The following is a 20,000-nucleotide window of genomic DNA, read 5'->3' on the forward strand; positions in this document are numbered from 1 at the left end:
AGTGAAAAGAGTGTGCAATAATATAAGTATACAAGTTTTACCATTGCTTATTTTTGTAGGTTGCATTGCTGTAGTGTATCAGTGTTGTATTTAACTGTAGCCTGAGCATGTACTAAACTACTTTCCCCTGAGATGATAAAGTATCTAGAAGTAGAGTGTGGAAAGGATGAAAGGGGGCTGTCCACCAGGGCTGTTTTTTGCTAGAAGAGTACTCCTATACACATATCTGGAAACAATCACACTATGCACAATAAACTGCAGTGTCAACATCCGGAAAACAATTGAGTTGATGTTGCAGACTGTGAGCAGAGAATAATGAAGGTAGGAGTATAGGGAGAGATAAAGGGCAAAGTGAGGACAGAATCCTACCCTTTGATCATGACGTTGAGGTCCTGAGATTCGAGTTTGAAGCTTTGATGGGGGACAGTGTCTACGCTGCAGATATGGATTAAAGAGGATTGAATGTGTCTTTTGAAGGAGGCTCTCACATCGAGTGGATTGATGGGTTGTTGGATGCCTTGGGACATAAGTGGCAATGGTGAAAAAAAGACATTGAGTCACACAGTTCCCATTTCTGCTAGCACACACCGATCACAGTAATCAACTTACAATGTAGTAAAAGAGCGCAAAACAAAGATTGTTGACTAACAACAGTGGCTTAGTCAGTGTCAGGTAAGGTTTTGGTAAAACCTGATTAATTACTATGATTACAATTGATAATATGAGATCTGTTTTGATGTTGGTATTAATTTGATTAGGGGTGACAATATCATATTTAACCTTACTTCACTGCTCATTATTTAACCCTAACGATAACTAACTCTCTTAGAAATTAATCTTTGATATATTTACACCGTCCATGATTGACTCTTATATTTTAAAGGCAGTGGACTTATCGCATGGAGGAGGGAGGGCCTGGAACTAAGCCAGGGTAAACCGTGGAGCAAGGCCATTACGGTAGCACAGGAAGAGGAAGTAGGGGAGCTGGCGGACAGGAAACAGGAAATGGCAGGGAGACAGAGTTCTGAAGCAGGAGGAGCCGGGAGACAAGGAAGTATTTTAGGCTGGTCCAACAGGGACCACAAACAGGGAAAACAGGGTAGGGAGGGGGCGCCAGGCAACAACAAGACACAGGGAAAGTAGGAGTTTGTTTTGAAATGATTAAGGGACACAATGGCTATATGCTATATTATCGACATAGAGAAAGAATGAAAGACAATGCATTAACAAACTGATGTGATTTGGTTGAATCATTTGATGTGCAAATTGGCCAAATCCTGACGAATCACAATGAAGATATTGCTGATTTCCGAGACCTATCCCTATAATCTTTGTAGCTGTGCTATGCTGAGGACTTATGTCGCTGTAGGAATCTCCCTATGGATTTACAGAGAGGCAGTATATAGGCCCTTTGGGAATTCAAGGGAACAAGAGATAAACGCACTTATCCTCAATCATTCACTTACTCACTTATTTTCTGTAGAAAGAGGAACTCAAACCAAGTGTGCCCACCCCGTGGGAAACACCTATCTCTGTCTTTCGGTCTGTCTTTCTTTCTGTCATTCTGATTTGGCAATACAATGAAAAATAAAATGAAAGGCTTTCTTCAATTTCAACCATTCTTAGGCCCAATCCCATTTCTACCCCTTTACCCTTCCCCTTAACCCTCCCCTTAACCCTCCCCCTTGTTTTGACTTCTGAAAAAAGTGAGTTTATCACCTCATTTTTGAGAAGCAGTGAATGAGTCATTTTCAAATGGAAATCTAAATGAACAATATTTTGTTCAGTGCATCTTGCAACAAAAGAAACTCCCAGATTGAAATGGTATCAAAAAGTAGCCAAGTGTACTTTGAGAGGAGTCAAAGCTCCAACCAGATGGCAAGTAGTAAAGTCCAATCACACACCCATAAGCTACCATATTGCTTGAATTAAATCCACCAAAAAAAAAAAGCTGCCACACAACTAGAATGTGTGTGGTCCAAAAAATGGTAATAAGTCAATTAGGTTAATTAATAGATTATTATTTTATTATTATCATTATTAATAATCATTTTTTAATCACTGTCTTTACGAATATGATAAGTCTCATGCTACCAGATTCCGACTTGGTTACTAAAACAGAACCTAGGTTGTCAGGTGTTGTACGGGGTTCAGTCAGCAATATAGATAGTCACCAGGCTAGTCCGTAACTTCAACTTGTGTGATGCCAACAGTCCTCTGTCCAGCAGCAAGATGACACATTTATGCATATGATGACGAGCACTAGGTATCCTGCTCCGCATTTGAAATATTAAAGCTCAGACACTCTGATTTCGAATTTGGTTGAGAAGGAATTGGGGGAATTGGGGGAAAGGAACTTTGGCTTTGACTCCCTGAAATACATGAACCACGACATGCAGAAGAAAGGGATTGTTGACCGCGATTGTCGACTATCGCGGTCAACAATCCCTTTCTCCTCCACGTCTTGGTTCAGTCTACTTCAGATTGATGTGGACGTAGAAGAACCGGAGACGTCGGAGAACCCTACACAGTTGTTTGAGATTCATAATATCGTCTGGAGGCACACACAGCTTTTGGCTGCGATAATATATAATCTATGATATAGATATCTAGCACCCGGAGTGTTCTAGAACATTTACAGAACACGGCCACTGTAAACACGAGCGCATGGTACCGTGACCGCAAGCTGCTCAGGGCAAAACCCCGCAATCCACCACGCGCCTCTGAAAAAACGGCCTGTTTGTGGAAAGCTCATTGTGGGACTTGCTCGTAGTGGCTGTAATTCTGCACCAAGGCTGAATTTCATGAACGTCTTCAAGACTGTATTAAGGGCCCACTTTCACCTTTATATAAGCATTCATAAAGTAGCATGTCATGGGACCTTTAATCTCTCTCTCCTTATCAAACTGCAATGTTCACCATGTCAAATCCTGCTCAACAAATCCTATTTTCAGTCCTCGCGCCTAGGCTTAACTGCAAGACCCTTTCTCCTCATTTTAAATGAGATAGAACAATGCGAAAAAAAGATGGAACACACAGATAACTTTTGGAGAACGGGGTCAAAGAGACCAAACCAAATGTAACTACAAAAGCAACAACCACACAAAGACCAAAGAGAAGCAAAGAGCAGTTATGCTGGATCCTCAGGAAGATGATAATGGTGTAAAGTTTACCATTATATTGCCATCTAGAATTTTTGCCCAGTAGAGCTGGTCATGACCTCCCGGCCTGATAGAGGTGGGCCTGGCCAGGCCCGTCAGAGCCCTAAAGGCCCCCCTATATAGATTTACCAAAAAGCAGAAATTAGGCGGAGATGGGAGATGTAACCAAACATTCTTGCTGAACGCTTGACAAATCTTTCAGCATAACTTTTGGTGTTGTTACACAACCTAGGTTAAGTTATGCACCTTTTTATGATGCCACACCCACTTCTGGCTGATTAGCATGCAAACGTAATCTCTTCTTACTTGGCACATGACCAACCTACCCTACCAAATTTGGTGCAAAACCAAGCTCCGCTTCTGAAGATACCCCATTCACAGTCACATGCCTCAGATATCCTTCACACAGACGGAGGTAACCATAGTTGTGATAATAGAGTTGAGGAGACGGGTGTTGACCCCGCTGTTGATGGGGAGGCGGAAAATTGTGATGATGTCACCAAGAGGTTTAAAACCTCTTGGTGACATCATCGTCACTGTTGATCAGAAAAGCATTCTAGCCTTATTGTTACGCTGACATAACCACTTTATTATGCTTGGGACCCATTATGAAACTAATATTTAAGGAAAGTACCTGGAATTGATTTCACCCAATGTGTATCTTGAAAAGACATACAATTCCGCAGGTTCACTTGTAGAACAATTACTTTTTTTTTTTTTTTTTAGGTATTGTGTGCTTTGATTGATTACATTCTCTCATGTAAATACTTTTGATTAAAGTGTCCGCTAAATTACTAAATCTGAATGTAATTATTCATTACAATTTTCAAAAAGAGGAAGTCAGGATTTCAGATTTTCTTTGGCTAGAATCTGTTGACTGGCAGAGTGGGCCATCATAGCTGAGTTAAAAATGAGCTTAATAGAACACAACATACTACGAGAACAAATTTCTCCTCAAATTATTTTGTAAATTTGCTTTTTAAATAAACAGCTGTGCAAGCCAGGAAACCTCATTAATCACACAATTTATCATTGTCAATTATAGCTTCCAGGCAGAATTAGTTAGTATCTGCAACTGGAAAACACACACACACACACACGCACACACGCACACACGCACGCACGCACACACACACACGCACGCACGCACGCACACACGCACACACGCACGCACGCACGCACGCACGCACGCACACACACACACACACACACACACACACACACACACACACACACACACACACACACACACACACACACACACACACACACACACACACACACACACACACACACACACACATCCGCCTCCTTCCCCAAAATGGCCGATTGGTCCCCTGTGTGTGAGGCCAGCGAAGGGGGGCCTTGTTTACCTCCTGAATCACTATTTGATCTACCCAGACCCAATTCTTAGATCATGTTAACAGGTTTCTAAATCTCTCCCCTCTTTCTGAAGTGGATGTGAAAGCTTTCGAGAAAAGACACCTACATAAGAAAAAACAGGACTCTATTGCAATTGAACAAGTGCACGCACACACACACACACACACACACACACACACACACACACACACACACACACACACACACACACACACACACACACACACACACACACACACACACACACACACACACACACCGCACACACAGTCACTCCTTCAAAATGAGCCGATAACTGATATTAATCCCAAAAATAAAAATAAATAAAATTAGAAAACTTAGTGTAAGAAAAAAAAAAAAAGTAAGACCAGCAATGACGTTTTGAGGAAGGGGAAAAGCTCATGACTTAAAGACTACTGACAATTTTTTTGTCACCAAGCCCCTTAGACAGAGCAGAAGGATATGAGTTAAATATATTAAGCCCTTCTATAATGAACACTATAGTCCATGTATGATCTAGGTCATCATGAATTCGGTTTCATGCAGTTGATAAAATCTATGAAGCACATGACATTGCGTGACGATGGCTTAGGAGAATCGGTAGGTAGAAGGCCTTTATGGGCTGACCATGAAGTGAGCATGAGACAGAAAGGCCTTTGATATGATACAGTTATTGATTATTAAGAAAGAGCGAAACATGAGGGCTACTCATAAGAACATGAAGGCCTACATGTCAGGGTTATGTCAGTCTGCTCTGAAAACCAATTGGTTTCACATTGACACCGACTTTATAATGAGGTAAATTAATATCAGTGTAATATTGATTTAGTCTTAGTGATATAGTTGATTTGATAGGCTAGTTACATACAGATAATCCAAATAGGCCAAGCCTACATAATACTTGCTGTACAACTAGCAGATACAAAACATTATTTTTACTAGTAATTCACAATTTAGAAGGCTAATGGTATTTACAATTTGATTTGTGCATTATACATTCTGGTCACACCAGCACACACACACACACCAATGAACCATATTATTTTACAGCCTCACCTTAAGCACATTGCTTTCTCTAATTTAACCAGAATGGTGTATTGTGATTATAAACACCGTTTCTTCCCTTACTGCAACTCATGGCAGATCGCATCGGCCTTTTACTGCGCAGTAAATAAAGCCGGTGCGCTGCCGCAACAGGTCTGGAGACCCGCAACAGGTCTGGAGACCACAGGACTAGGTACCCGCAACGGTTCTGGAGACCATAGGTCTGGAGACACGCAACAGAGCTGGAGACCAAAGGTTTGGGGACCACAGGACTGGATACCCGGAGCAGGTCTGGAGACCACAGGTCTGGAGACACGCAACAGAGCTGGAGACCTGAAACAGGTCTGGAGACCACAGGGGTCTCACAGGGACCACCACAGGTCTGGAAACTACAGGAAACCACAGGTCTCACGGAGACCACAGCAGGTCTCACGGAGACCATAGCAGGTCTCACTGAGACAGAGAGCAGGTCTCAGGGAGACCACCGCAGGGGTGCTATGGGGACCGCAGTCACACATTTAGAGTTATAAAACAATCTGAAACTTTATCATATTATCAAACAAGTAAATACTGGGTGACTTACGTCTTCTTCTCTTTATCGAATGTCATTCTTGTTATGCAAACAAATCAGTTGAAGAGGTGTAAATCCCACCAGAGTTTGGTCCCACTGCTGAGCCAATGTTCACCAGACGATAGAAGCTGTTCACTTCACGCTTGGGCTGTCAGTAAGGCGATAGACAGGCTGACATGGACTCCTAAATCACTTATTATCACTAAACTCACGTCCCACAGGCGGGTTCGGTTGTTCTCTAGGGCTGGAGGGAGAACAGTCTCAGGACACTGCTGAGGATTGTTCAGTCCAGTTCACCACAGATCCACTCTGCTCCGCTACAGACACTCCGCGGCTTGCGCTCGAATCGGTCAAACTTTTCTTCGGTTCCTGCTGATCTGAAACTGTCTCGCACCCTTGACCGCAGTTCTACTGTATCTCTCTCTCTCTCTCTCTCTCTCTCTCTCTCTCTCTCTCTCTCTCTCTCTCTCTCTCTCTCTCCTCTCTCTCTCTCTCTCTCTCTCTCTCTCTCTCTCTCTCTCTCCTCTCTCTCTCTCTCTCTCTCTCTCTCTCTCTCTCTCTCTCTCTCTCTCTCTCTCTCTCTCTCTCTCTCTCTCTCTCTTTCTCTCTCTCTCTCTCTCTCTCTCACCCAGGCTCTCAGCTGGCAGACTGACAGGACCAAATCAATTCGAGGACACTGATTGGTCGAAACCACAACCAAGTACCGCCCCCTCGGTTCCCGCCCCCCCCACCCCCACCTACGGCCAGTGTCATAGGACCAGCCGCCTGCTGTTATGTCAGTCAGACAGCTCCCGGCTCTGGTACAGCGTGTATAAGTCGTGTGTAACAGTGTATATTTCTTAAGGGGAGGACATTACATTTAATCTTGTTGTGGTAGGCCTATAACGTCATAGATGCTAAAGCTCAAATGTACAACCTTCTAAACGCAGTTTGTTGTAGGCCTGTTGACTGCACAACACATTTACCCTATCAAAAGCACAAAGGTCAGATTAAATAGGGTAAACACTTCAGCACAGGCTTTATCTGGAATATCTGACCCACATTTACATTTAAATGTGGGCTTTGTTCAATGCATGAAAGATAAATCTTTATCGGAAATAAATACACCATCAAAAAAATACATTTCTAAAAATATGAATAATACATTGAAAGCTTTACTCTCATAAATGTATTAGTTACACAGGATGTAAAATTATCAACATTTTTAATTTTCTGAAGAAAATGGCTAATGCACAAAACAGAAATTCCTAGTTTTCTTTCTACCAAAATGTCATTATCATTTCAATCAGTTTGTGTAGGTCTTATAGAACGGCTTGTTGAATGAAATACATCTGTCGTATCTATGGTGACTTAATATTCTATCATGCAAATTGTATTAAGAATGTATGGGGCGGATCTGTTTTAAATATGAAACACTCAACCTTAACTGAGCTGAATGTCAGCTTCCATATCTCAATGTCTCCATGCTAAACTGTATTTATTATGGATATTAAACACGGCATTGGATAAAAAATGTGCACACCAGAGTTTAGTTTTGAACATCATCATCATTTTTAATAGGTTTCCAAAATAAATTCACTACACCTTTAAATCCTTATAGAATACAGTACATATGGAACCCAGCAAAAATAAAAAAATAAAAAATAACCAAAAATTCAACACAATGGAGGGGCTGGAACCAAGGTCATGAAGTCTGGCCTTGTGGGACCATCCTGATATCCCAAGTTCTCTTTCTCCAGGTGTAAATCACAAAATGTAATATCTTGATGGTCTCCCGAGGCAAAGAAACATCACACCTGTGACTAAATGTACATATGAAACTTCACAAAGGAAGGACTTTAAAAGAACTAGAAGCTAAATAATGAATTAGCACAATGAGGGGTGAACACATACGTATTATATGCAGATGGTTAATTTCATTTCACCATAATTGGCTTTTTTTTCAACATCATGGAGATTGTGTCATGAGTCAATGTAAAGGGACTTTGATGAGAATGACATTAGTATTTGGTATTTAGCAGATTACAAACTAAAGAAGATGTCTGAACAGACAAGACAAAGGATTCAAAAGACAACAAAGAGGAATGAGCATATCTTAGTGAAACGCAAAAGGAAATTCTGATGAATCTGTATGTGGCCAAAATAATATGGGAAACAGTGCCTTCACAACAGCTTAAAATCTGGTATCTCTCGAAACATTTCTAGCGGGATACCCCGTACCCCTTTAACGTCACCCTCATTTCCCAGAGTGGCCGAATGTACAAACAATAGGCCTCTGCATTGGGTTGGCTTTGTGAAAAGAACAAGACATTTTTGCTACGGGTGTCGCTACCTCTAGGTGTTATACAACTGCTGTTTGTCATTAGAAGACAGTGCTACCAATCTGCCCGCTCCTGCAGTCATGCAGTATCGGTACACCCCGTTGCGTGGTAACTCACCTGGTGCTGAGATACATATGCAGAGCAGGCGCTCACAAACACATCTCTCTTTAGGTTTGGTTTTGTTCCCCCCCACCCTCTGGGTTTTCCACTGGAAAACAAGCTCAGAGAGTTCTGCTGTTCTGAAAGCAGGAATCAAATCATAATCTTAATTCATCAGTTAAAATGTTTGTTCCAGATTTGCATTATTGATAGAGGGAAGCACTCTCTTCTTTATCTTTGCATTTCCCAGTGTCACACGTCAGCAGTAGTTCTGGGCTAGAACCGCAATGCAGCCAGACGCGGTACTGGCGGGTGTGTGTCAGTGTGTGTGAGTGTGTGTGTGAGTATGTGTTTGTGCATTGAAGTTGATTTAAAGGAAGCACTACGAGCAGAAGAAAAATATGTAGGATGAAGATCAATAATGACAGATAAAAAAGAAAAGACAGACACCTTTTTTTAAGGTCACCTATTTTACCACCAGTGATCAGAATGACTGATCAACATCCGACCCAGTGGTAAAAAAGGGGGCCTTTAACAAACTAAATATTGCACATGGAATTCAATGTTCTCTGTAGATTCAATTCAATACAATAATATATCCTATGCTTGAGCATGCAAGGCGAGGTAACCCCCGCGGGTGTGTTCTCCAAAGGGCTCTGCTAGCTCAGTGTATCTTATGTACAAGGTATAGACAACGCCAGAAAAAAACACACGCACAAAACATACTTTTAGCCCCGTGTCTTCATGAGTTTGGTCGCTCTGCCAGTAAATCGAGGATCTACCGTGCATGTGCAGAGAGTATCCACTCATCTTTTTTAAATAAAGGAAAGCATCAAACAATTATCTTCAGATGGGCAACCCCACTGTCTCTAAGCTATATGAACACATACACACACATACACACTAAAATAGATACATTCAGATAAACACTTGCGTTGACACAAGCTAACATATTCATCTCAATTCAAACACAGGACATTCATTTGAAATCGCACACACGCACATAGACTGCAGAGAGCTGTCTGCAAAGGTCCTGCGTGACTTTATATTATCACGGTAATCTAAGTGGTCGGCATGTGTTCTTCTTTGTCACTGTGTGTCATACAATCACAACGAAGGCTTCTGGATCTGCTGTTACCGCTAGCGATGGCCTGTTAGTGTTCTGCGCGTTGTTCAGGCAAAGCCCCCTGGTCGGGAGATGGGTTGGTCTGTTTTTTTTGATTTTGTTTTTTGCAGGATGGCATCATGAAGTACCGTTATGTTTCGACAAAGGATAACAATACACACAAAGCAATATGAAAAGTAGGTGCACGACAAATTCCAGATGTTTTTTTCCATGATGTCCCACAGGTTTAGGATGTCTGCAAAAACGACTGCATGCTGCACTCGTTTTTGCAGTCTAGAGTCTAGAAATTCTAGAAAATTCAGCCCTCTCTTCATTCATAACCTGGTATTATAACATTCTGGTCACTTCACTGATATTCCTATTACACATTAATACTGCATGAATTAATTTGTTTCCAATACCTCATTTTTTGGTTTAATACAATCATTGGTTCCATGAAAGTGTCTGCATTCACATATATACGGTTCAAGGAAGAAAACATTCTCAAAACACATCAAGGTTACAGACAGTTTACAGGATTCAGCACATATACAGAAATGTCGTTTAAAAAAACCATTTCACTCTTTCGACAGGGCCTCGTACCCCCTAAGGTAGCATGCTAAGAATGTAAACACACACACACACACACACACACACACACACACACACACACACACACACACACACACACACACACACACACACACACACACACACACACACACACACACACACACACAAAACACCCTTCATTTGATTTGCTCTCACTGGATCCTAAGCCATGACAGCGGGAGGGGGGCTTGTCCTACAGCATTTGACCTGCTCTGTCTGTCTGTCTGTCTGTCTGTCTGTCTGTCTGTCTGTCTGTCTCTCTCTCTCTCTCTCTCTCTCTCTCTCTCTCTCTCTCTCTCTCTCTCTCTCTCTCTCTCTCTCTCTCTCTCTCTCTCTCTCTCTCTCTCTCTCTCTCTCTCTCTCTCTCTCTCTCTCTCTCTCTCTCTCTCTCTCTCTCTCTCTCTCTCTCACTGTGTGTGTATGTGTGTGTCTCTCTCTCTCTCTCTCCCTCATGATGTCTCAAAAAATGAATGGATAAAGATGATGAGATATTCTCACCACATATGAGAAGGAGGAGGAGGAAGAGGAGGGGGGGGGCTGCTTGGGCTATACAGAGACTAGTCAGGCCTCACGGAGACCTGACTAGTCTCTGTCTTGATTCCTGTCTTGATAGTCTTGATTCCTGGATTGAAAGACGTCTCATTTCAGAGGTCTGTGTTGCTTCCTTCAGCACTGTTTCAGGGACACTGCATGTGTGTGCGTAAGTGGGATTTATTGTGTTTGTTTGTTCGTGTTTGCATGTCTGTGTACAAATAGGTGTGTGTGTGTGTGTGTGTGTGTGTTTGCATGGGTTTGTGTGTGAGTGTTAGGGTGCATGTGTTTATGTGTGTTTGTGCGTCTGTGTCTGTGTGTGAGTCTTGATGCATGTGTGTGAGCATGTGTCTGTGTGTGGCAGGCAAGCATCTATGCCAGAGCTTCCTCTCCGAAGTAGGAGAAGCCCTTAAACTCGTCTTGGTTGATCTGCTTGATGATGGCGTCTTCCACGGGCGTCAGAACCGGGTCCTCTCGCGTGAAGTCCTGGTCAAAGTTGTTCACGTCCCTTTTGGTTTTCTGGAAGAGGGGAAAGAGTGTAAGAAAGACGATATAATGTGTTTATTAAAGGTGATGTAGTTAAGATTTAAGAGCATTTATTCTAGTGTCTAGTGTTTGAAATGACATAAAAAGCCTGTCATCTTTTCGTTTATAAAATGTGCTATGAGAATATTTATTGTGGTTGACTGCATGCCTGCATTATATGACACCATTACGGTTCAAGACCACTCCCGCCTCCTTTCTCATCAATCAGGGCATCTCTTCCCTGATTGGTTTGAGGAATCCGTCAATAATAATAATAATAATACATTTAATTTAGAGGCGCCTTTCAAGACACCCAAGGTCACCTTACATAGCATATAGTCATCATACATTTTTAAAAAACAAGACATTGTGGAAAAAATAAATAAATAAATAAATAAACATAAGCAATAAGAAATAAATAAAACAAAAACAAGATAAAACAAAACAAAACAAAGAAAAAAAACAAAACAATCAAAACAGTGATCAGTTAGACGTTGTGTGCGAGTTTGAACAGGTGAGTTTTGAGTTGTGACTTGAAGGTTGTAATGGTGTCTGACTGTTTTATGTGTGGGGGGAGGGAGTTCCAGAGCCTGGGTGCTGAACAGCTGAATGACCGGGCACCCATTGAAGTGAGTCGTGATGTGGGGATACATAGTAGTCCAGCAGAGGTTGAGCGGAGGGAGCGGGATGGAGTGTATTCTTGGAGGAGGTCGCAGAGATAACTGGGGGCTAGGTTGTGGAGAGCTTTGTAATCACACATGTGATTTGTCAATCACACATGTGTGAAATGCATCGCTTCTCAATGGTGTAGAAAGGTAGGGAGAGAGGGAGCAGCTCTCTTTGCTCTGTCTCTCTAGAACTCTCTTCAGCAGCTTCAAAACAAAGGTCTTGCGGTGATGCAAGAGGACAGCTATAGCTAGAGTCCCAGAGATTTAAATCATTCATTCATTCATTTGGACGACTTGAAGACAGGTGTTTAAATAGTATTCCTGGAACACTACACAATCTACAGTACATGGGAAAGTGTACTTGATAGCTTTGAGTTTAAATAAGAAGTAAGGTTGTTATGAATGAGGTTGTTATGGTGATGTTGGTTAAAATTATGAGCCCGCTAACATGGACATCTAAATAGTCATTGATGTGGATGCAAAATATGACAATAGCAAAACAACCCTCGTCCTAACGGATTTTTCACACACAGATGTTTGTGTGCATGTGTGTCGTTTCTTTATCTTGGGAGGAATGCACCCAGATGCAGAAAAAGATGCATGTGTTTGAGCAGGATTGACATGTGTGTGTGTGTGTGTGTGTGTGTGTGTGTGTGTGGGTGTGTGTGTGTGTGTGTGTGTGTGTGTGTGTCTGTGTGTGTGTGTGCAAAAAAGGTATGATATAAGGATCCTTATTGAAAGAGTTTTGTGTGGGTGTGCATGCGTGCGTGCGAGCGTGTGTGTGTGTGTGTGTGTTTGTGTGTGTGTGTTTGTGTGTGTGTATGTGTGTGTGTGTGTGTGTGTGCGTGCGTGTTTGTGGGTGTGTGGGTGTGTGTTTGTGATTCGTGAGGACTTACGATACGTGGTTTAAAGGGGGGCCTGACTTTTCTCTGCTCCAGCAGGGTCCAGTCTATCTCTTTGAAGAAGGGGTGCAGTTTGATGGCGTCCTCCAGCCCGTGAGCCAGCACGCAGCCCAGCCGCTTGGTGGGACTCTTGGTCATGAACTGGACACACATGCAGAGAGACCACAGAAAAATAAGGGGAAGACGATTGAGGAATTACACAAACGTATTCCTTAATGCATTTCAACTTCACATGGATTAACGGACAATACACAATGGCACCTCATCTAGTGTTTATCAGCTCACAATGTTGGTACCTATTCATCGGGCATATTGGTTGCTTCTTTGTAGTGAAAGCTCAGATGAATACAGAAGGTGTTTGTAATACTGAGTCGTAGCATGTGCAGTTTTCAATACATCGCTAACAGCAAGCTGTTTATTAAATGACGAGGGCAACGAGGCCAGGGGAAATAAAGAGTTGAGTGTTGCAAGAAGATTTGCCCAAGTTCTCCCAATTTCGTTCTCAGGTATGTTAAGAGCTGCAACACTATTGAGGAATCCCTTTAAATTCTGAGTTGTGACTGCTCAGCATGTGTCCTTAAAAACGGATGACATGGGTGGCCAATCAGGAAACAGGGCTGCGGTCAAGAGTCCAAGTCTAAATCCTCTCAAAGATAAACACACTCACTTTCCCACAAGGCTTTGCATTTAAACTCCACTGACTAAGTGAGCAGATAAACAATTGGATTGATGGACAAGACACATGAGTACACACACACACACACACACACACACACACACACACACACACACACACACACACACACACACACACACACACACACACACACACTTAAACACAGTGTGCCAATGTACATAGGACACAATAGATTGTTTCCCCCCAGGGTCTTATAACGAGTGAATGAGAGAGAGTTCTTTTCACTTTATATATATATTTCAATCTGTATTGAATTGTATTTTAGACAATTATTAGAATTTTATTTTTGAAAACAAATCCCCTTGAATCTTGAAAGAGAGAGAGAGAGAGAGAGGGAGAGAGCGAGAGAGAGAGAGCTAGAGAGAGCAGGTAAAAGACTATAATAGCCAAAGTTGAAAGTCAGCCCCCCCCCACGCACACACACCCTCCCCTCTCTGCAGACCAGAGCCTCGGGGTGCGTCTGTCTGTCTGTCTGTCTGTCTGTCTGTCTGTCGGGTGTGTGTTCAACGTACCGCCTTGAGGATGGACACGGCCTCCTTGCCCAGCCACACGGGGTACAGCACGTCGTCGTGGAGGATGGACTCAAACAGGTCGTCCTCATTGTCCGCCTCAAAGGGGGGCTGGCCCGCCATCATCTCGTACATCAGGACCCCAAGGGCCCACCAGTCCACTGAGGGGCCGTAGTCCAGCTCCTGGAGGATCTACACACAAACACGTTACATTAGTACACACACACACAACACATAACCACACACACACACACACAACCACACACACACACACACATGGACACACAACACATTATTATACACACACACACACACGTTACATTAGTGCACACACACACACATGGACACACGTTACATTAGTACACACACACACACGCACACACACATGGACACACACATTATATTTACATACATAAATACACATATTATATTAAGACACACTCACACTAACATATTACATGTACACACCATCATGCATGCACACACAAAAGCTCACACCAAACACAGGTAAACATACACTCAAACACACGCACAAAAACACACACACACACACACACACACACACACACACACACACACACACACACACACACACACACACACACACACACACACACACACACACACACACACACACACACACACACCAGGGCGGATAGTATATAGATACACCCTCCTACTGAAGTTCCTACTTCCTACCTGTACAGAGAGTAAAACACACAGACAACAATTTAGTCACTCACGCCGTGAGGTTATAAAAATACACTTGTGTGTGTGTGTGTGTGGGGCCCTTAGTGTGTTTGCACATGCTGTAAAGTCTGTTCAGAAGCAATGAAGATTAACGCTGCTATAAAAGCTGCTTTAGTGTCATTGTTGTTTTATTGTTACCAACGCTCCTCTCTCAACGTGTGATCTAACAGTAAAAGACGTCTTTGTTCAGACTGACTCAACATGGCCGCGACGGCGCACCCCTCCTTAAAGAAACACACAGATACGGAGCGGGACGGGCCGCTGGGGGCTGACCTCGGGTGCAATGTAGTCTGGTGTGCCGCAGAAGGTGGCGGTGGTGACCCCATCCAGGATACCCTCCTTGCACATGCCGAAGTCGGCCAGCTTACAGTGGCCCTCTGCGTCGAGCAGGATGTTGTCCAGCTTCAGGTCTCTGGGAGGGAAAGAAGAGACGGACGGGTTGGAGAACTGACAGACACACAGATGGGTTGGAGTACTGAGAGCAGAGGTGTCAAGTAACTAAGTACAAATACTTCGTTACCTTACTTAAGTAGAAATTTTGGGTATCTATACTTTACTGGAGTAATTATTTTTCAGCCTACTTTTTACTTCTACTTCTTACATTTTCACGCACTTATCTGTACTTTCTACTCCTTACTTTTTAAAAACAGCCTCGTTACTCCTATTTAATTTCGGCTTGTTTTTATTCCGCCGGCGTTCAAAAAAAAAACCATCCAGATAATTTGCGCCATCGGATAGAGTGAATTTGATTGGTTGGATGAGAATAGAAACATATACCATTCTGACACCCTATTGGTTTATACGCGATACATGGCACCTGCGCATGACCATAGCCAGTCTACATTCAGTACACATATATGGTTCTTTAATGTATTTGCATTGTACTAATTGCGTTCATTTTCAATGGGTATAAATGTGTCTGAAACAGGTGCATCCCAATTTTTTCAACATTAATATTATAGTCATTAGATGGACTTTAGAAAAATGTTTTTTCGGGGGAAGTGGGGCAGTGTGCTATAGAGGTGTGCTGTGTGTGTCACTAATTCACAGATGGGATAAATGCAGAGACCAAATTCCTTGTATGTGTAAGCATACTTGGCAAAAAAAGCTGATTGTAATTCTATAGGCCCCTGTGGCACGACCTACGCTTTTGTCCTTAATGGCATTATTTTTTCCTTGCATTACTTTTACTTTAATACTTTAAGTAGTTCTGAAACCAGTACTTTTATACTTTTACTTAAGTAAAAAGCTTGAGTTGATACTTCAACTTCTACAGAAGTATTTTTAAACGCTAGTATCTATACTTCTACTTGAGTAATGAATGTGAATACTTTTGACACCTCTGACTGAGAGACACACAGTAATTGGGAGTAGGTCCACATTGGGCCCCTACCACATGAGGCAGGTTATGCGAAATCATCATCGCTGGGTTGAACCTCACCTCGGACGAAACACTTCTACTGTGTTGTGGTAGAGCCTCTGTGGGGGGATGGCACAGAGCCTGGGCTGGAAACTGTAAACTTTTTTGTTTGGTTTCCTGTTTTGTTTAGAGATTTTCTACCAGAGGAAACTCAATGGCGTGAGTGGATGAAGCTTCCATTAGGTGTATTTCCACATTGGCCAGTCTACGGGGTTGCTTTGAAACCTTTACAGACATGGCTGGCAGTTTACTAATGCTGGCGGTGTTCACTTTTAACAGCCAACTACAAGCGTATAGATCCCGGCCTCCAGCAACATGATTGGTCAAAACAAATGTGATATAAAAGAAAGTGAAACTACCTGTTCAGCCAGATTTGATTAATATCTAAAGATATGTATAACTAGTTGCAGCTACACAAGTCAACCACACAAGTTTTTGGTGGCTTCTAAGAAAGCAAGGAGATTGAAAAATGTATTGATTTCTTATTTTCATATTTGATCATTTATTTAAAGGTGCAGTGTGTAGGATAGTGCTATCTAGCGGTGAGGTCGCAGACTGCAACCCACTGAACAACCCACAAACCCCTCCCTGTCAAACGACATTGGAGAAACTACAGCGGCCTGTACTGGCCTGTAGGGTGCAAGTTGGTGTTCCCAATGGGATGTAATTGTCGGGTAGCCAGTGTCAAGGGAGGAGGTTCCATGATAGATCTACTCATTGTATTATGTCATTCAATCTGTAAAACTACAGGTCATAGCACAGAAGAAGGATAGCGATTATGCAATGTTCTTTGAAAATGATAGGGCAGTTTGTCCTGACTACTGCAGAAACACGGTGGTGCAACATGGCGTGCTCTGTGTAGAGTTCCAGCCCTCTAAATAGATATGAAGGGATCATTCTCATGTAACAATAATCCGAATCATCATAGGATTATCCACTCTCTAGTTTCTGTTTTTATTGCTATGGTATATAGCTACTGATATATCATTTATTTTGCTTCTTGTCTTGCGATATGAAAGGCTTAAAATACAAAGCTGCTCACGAGAGAGAGAGAAAGAGAGAGCGAGAGCGAGAGCGAGAGAGAGAGAGAGAGAGAGAGAGAGATAGAGAGAGAGAGAGAGAGAGAGAGAGAGATAGAGAGAGAGAGAAAGAGAGCAAGAGATAGAGAGAGAGAAATAGAGAGAAATAGAGAGAGAGAGAGAGAGAGAGAGAGAGAGAGATAAGGTGAGTAAAGAGTGATGAGTGAAGAGAGGTGAGCGTGGACACAGCCGCTCCCTGCTTGATGGTTGATTGCTACAAAAATGTCAACATGTTCTCCGCACGTCTTTGACTCTGAGCTCAACAACCCTGACATTGGCTGTGTGTCTGGGTGTGTGCGTGTGTGTGTGTGTGTGTGTGTGTATTTGTATGTGTATGTACATGTCTCCTAAATCAAAGGCTCATGCAATTTAACCCTTTTTCAGGCAATCCCATCCTCCTTTAAAATGTTGCTAGTGAGGTGACACTGTTCCATCCCATAATGCTGTGCTGCACCTGGTAGGTGTAACTTATCGAAATTCCTACTGTGGAGTTTCCATGACGATCTCTCGTTGAAGCCATACAGGAATGCAACCAGAACAAATGTCAAATCAGGTGATTTATTTCTGAAAAGAAACTTTTACTTTATAGTCAGGCGTTTGCCAAAGTCTGCCAACAAAACTAGCAGACTTTGCTGATGATTCAGAAATGTTTCCCTGCAATGGTATTGGCATCTTACCCAACAACCCCCAAAGTTTGCCAGCGTCTTGTACAGAGATGTGTTATCAGCGGTGCATGGCAACACTCTCCCGCTTGGACCAGTGCTAGTGGAGCTGTCCTCACTCACTGACACTGTCCTGAGGATCGGGGGTTAACGCCACGGCCAAAGCCAACGCCATTGTGCCCCGCCAAACCCAGTCTAACGAAGAAGAGGACAGCATACTTGTTGACTTGTTTATCCCTGGCCTGTTCTCTCGGTGGGGGGACAATGAAAGTAGCGAAATACTTAATAGTGTTTGCCTCCGCCCTCAAGGCTGAGATGACATTGCTTTTGAATTGAACACCTGCGGCCAAGAAATAAAACCCAATTACCATTGGATTGTAATAAGGAGCCCTTTTATTACACATCACTAGGCTTCAGCCATATCTCATTTATATTTCATCTCCTGCTGCTGTGTTTATGCCGCGTCGTGGAGCGGGCCGTCTAGGATGTGTAAAGAAAGGGAAACAGGATGTGGTCGGTAAAGGTACAAAAACAGGAGACTGTTGTGGAAAAAAGGCCACATTTTGCTTGTTGAATACCAACATGAATTGGAAGTCAGAGGATGGGCACAAATGCATTTTCAATGGTCCTAGTTATCTATGATAATTTCTGTAAGCAGGTCATATGCTCCCTGCATTAATGGTCCTTCTATCCATTCATCCATTCATCAATCCTTCCATTCATCCATCCATCCATCCATTCATTCCTTCATCCATCCATTTAAACACTTTACCGTCATTCATCCATCCATCCTGAACATGATCCAAAAGTTAGGTGGCAGAACAGAACATGCATACATACCATAAATCACAAAAAAATTGATATATTTATACATGGTCAGAATCATCTGACGATGAAAGGAATAGAGGGCGGGATACCACGTTCCATGCAGTGCATATGTACGAGTCCTGTAGCCGTCAGGACAATTGCATGTGATGTGGGAAAGCCCTTTGACATGTGTTTCACTATTGCGAGAAGGGTATGGAACACCATCGAACCACCATCAAGCAATTCAAATAGAAGTAGATGTTGATTCCATGCAGGTCATAACAGTGCATTGTTAGTACTTTCTACACAACCTCTCTTTGTGTATATAATGGGGTATGTGTTTATAAAGACCTGTTGGTGAGCGGATTGAATGTATGTACATATACACATGAACACAGATGGCATTCTTTTTTCCTTCTCCAGGAACCGGAAAAACCTGAATCATAACACGCATATTTGAGGTGTCCACAGAACTTTCTAGTACTCGTTCTTCTTCAGCAGAGTACAAGCAGTCCTACTCCAATGTCCCGGTCTTTTCTCCTTTGAAAGATGTTCAATTGTGAATACATGAAGGAGTGGGGTGAGGAACAAACATCATGAAGGGGTGAGGAACCAACCTCATGAAGGGGTGAGGAACAAACATCATGAAGGGGTGAGGAACCAACCTCATGAAGGGGTGAGGAACAAACATCATGAAGGGGTGAGGAACCAACCTCATGAAGGGGTGAGGAACCAACCTCATGAAGGGGTGAGGAACAAACATCATGAAGGGGTGAGCAACCAACCTCATGAAGGGCTGAGGAACAAAGAGCATGAAGGGCTGAGGAACAGAGAGCATGAAGGGGTGAGGAACAGAGAGCATGAAGGGGTGAGGAACAGAGAGCATGAAGGGTGAGGAATAGAGAGCATGAAGGGTGAGGAACAGGGTATGAAGGGGTGAGGAACAGAGAGCATGAAGGGGTGAGGAATAGAACATGAAGGGGTGAGGAACAGAGAGCATGAAGGGTGAGGAATAGAGAGCATGAAGGGGTGAGGAACAGGGTATGAAGGGGTGAGGAACAGAGAGCATGAAGGGGTGAGGAACAGAGAGCATGAAGGGGTGAGGAATAGAACATGAAGGGGTGAGGAACAGAGAGCATGAAGGGGTGAGGAAC

The 20,000-nt window shown here is 42.8% G+C and overlaps 2 protein-coding genes across 5 annotated transcripts in view; both read right to left on the reverse strand.

Annotated features, from left to right (window-relative positions):
• The window catches only part of epas1b (endothelial PAS domain protein 1b), a 32,135-nt gene extending 25,564 nt beyond the window's left edge, over window positions 1-6,571 (reverse strand). For both annotated transcript variants that reach the window (XM_056609177.1, XM_056609176.1), the window contains exon 1: window positions 6,172-6,571. In XM_056609177.1, coding sequence (XP_056465152.1) covers window positions 6,172-6,197 — 26 coding nt within the window. In that variant the 5' untranslated portion in view covers window positions 6,198-6,571. The remainder of the gene's footprint in view (window positions 1-6,171) is intronic.
• Window positions 6,572-10,627: 4,056 nt separating this feature from the next.
• The window catches only part of LOC130405243 (protein kinase C epsilon type-like), a 78,394-nt gene continuing 69,021 nt past the window's right edge, over window positions 10,628-20,000 (reverse strand). For all 3 annotated transcript variants that reach the window (XM_056610295.1, XM_056610296.1, XM_056610297.1), the window contains 4 exons: window positions 15,152-15,290; window positions 14,132-14,320; window positions 12,917-13,063; window positions 10,628-11,346 (listed from right to left, as the gene is read on the reverse strand). In XM_056610295.1, coding sequence (XP_056466270.1) covers window positions 11,200-11,346; window positions 12,917-13,063; window positions 14,132-14,320; window positions 15,152-15,290 — 622 coding nt within the window. In that variant the 3' untranslated portion in view covers window positions 10,628-11,199. The remainder of the gene's footprint in view (window positions 11,347-12,916; window positions 13,064-14,131; window positions 14,321-15,151; window positions 15,291-20,000) is intronic.

Source organism: Gadus chalcogrammus, chromosome 15 (genome assembly GCF_026213295.1).
Source record: "Gadus chalcogrammus isolate NIFS_2021 chromosome 15, NIFS_Gcha_1.0, whole genome shotgun sequence".
NCBI classification, from domain to species: Eukaryota; Metazoa; Chordata; class Actinopteri; order Gadiformes; family Gadidae; genus Gadus; species Gadus chalcogrammus.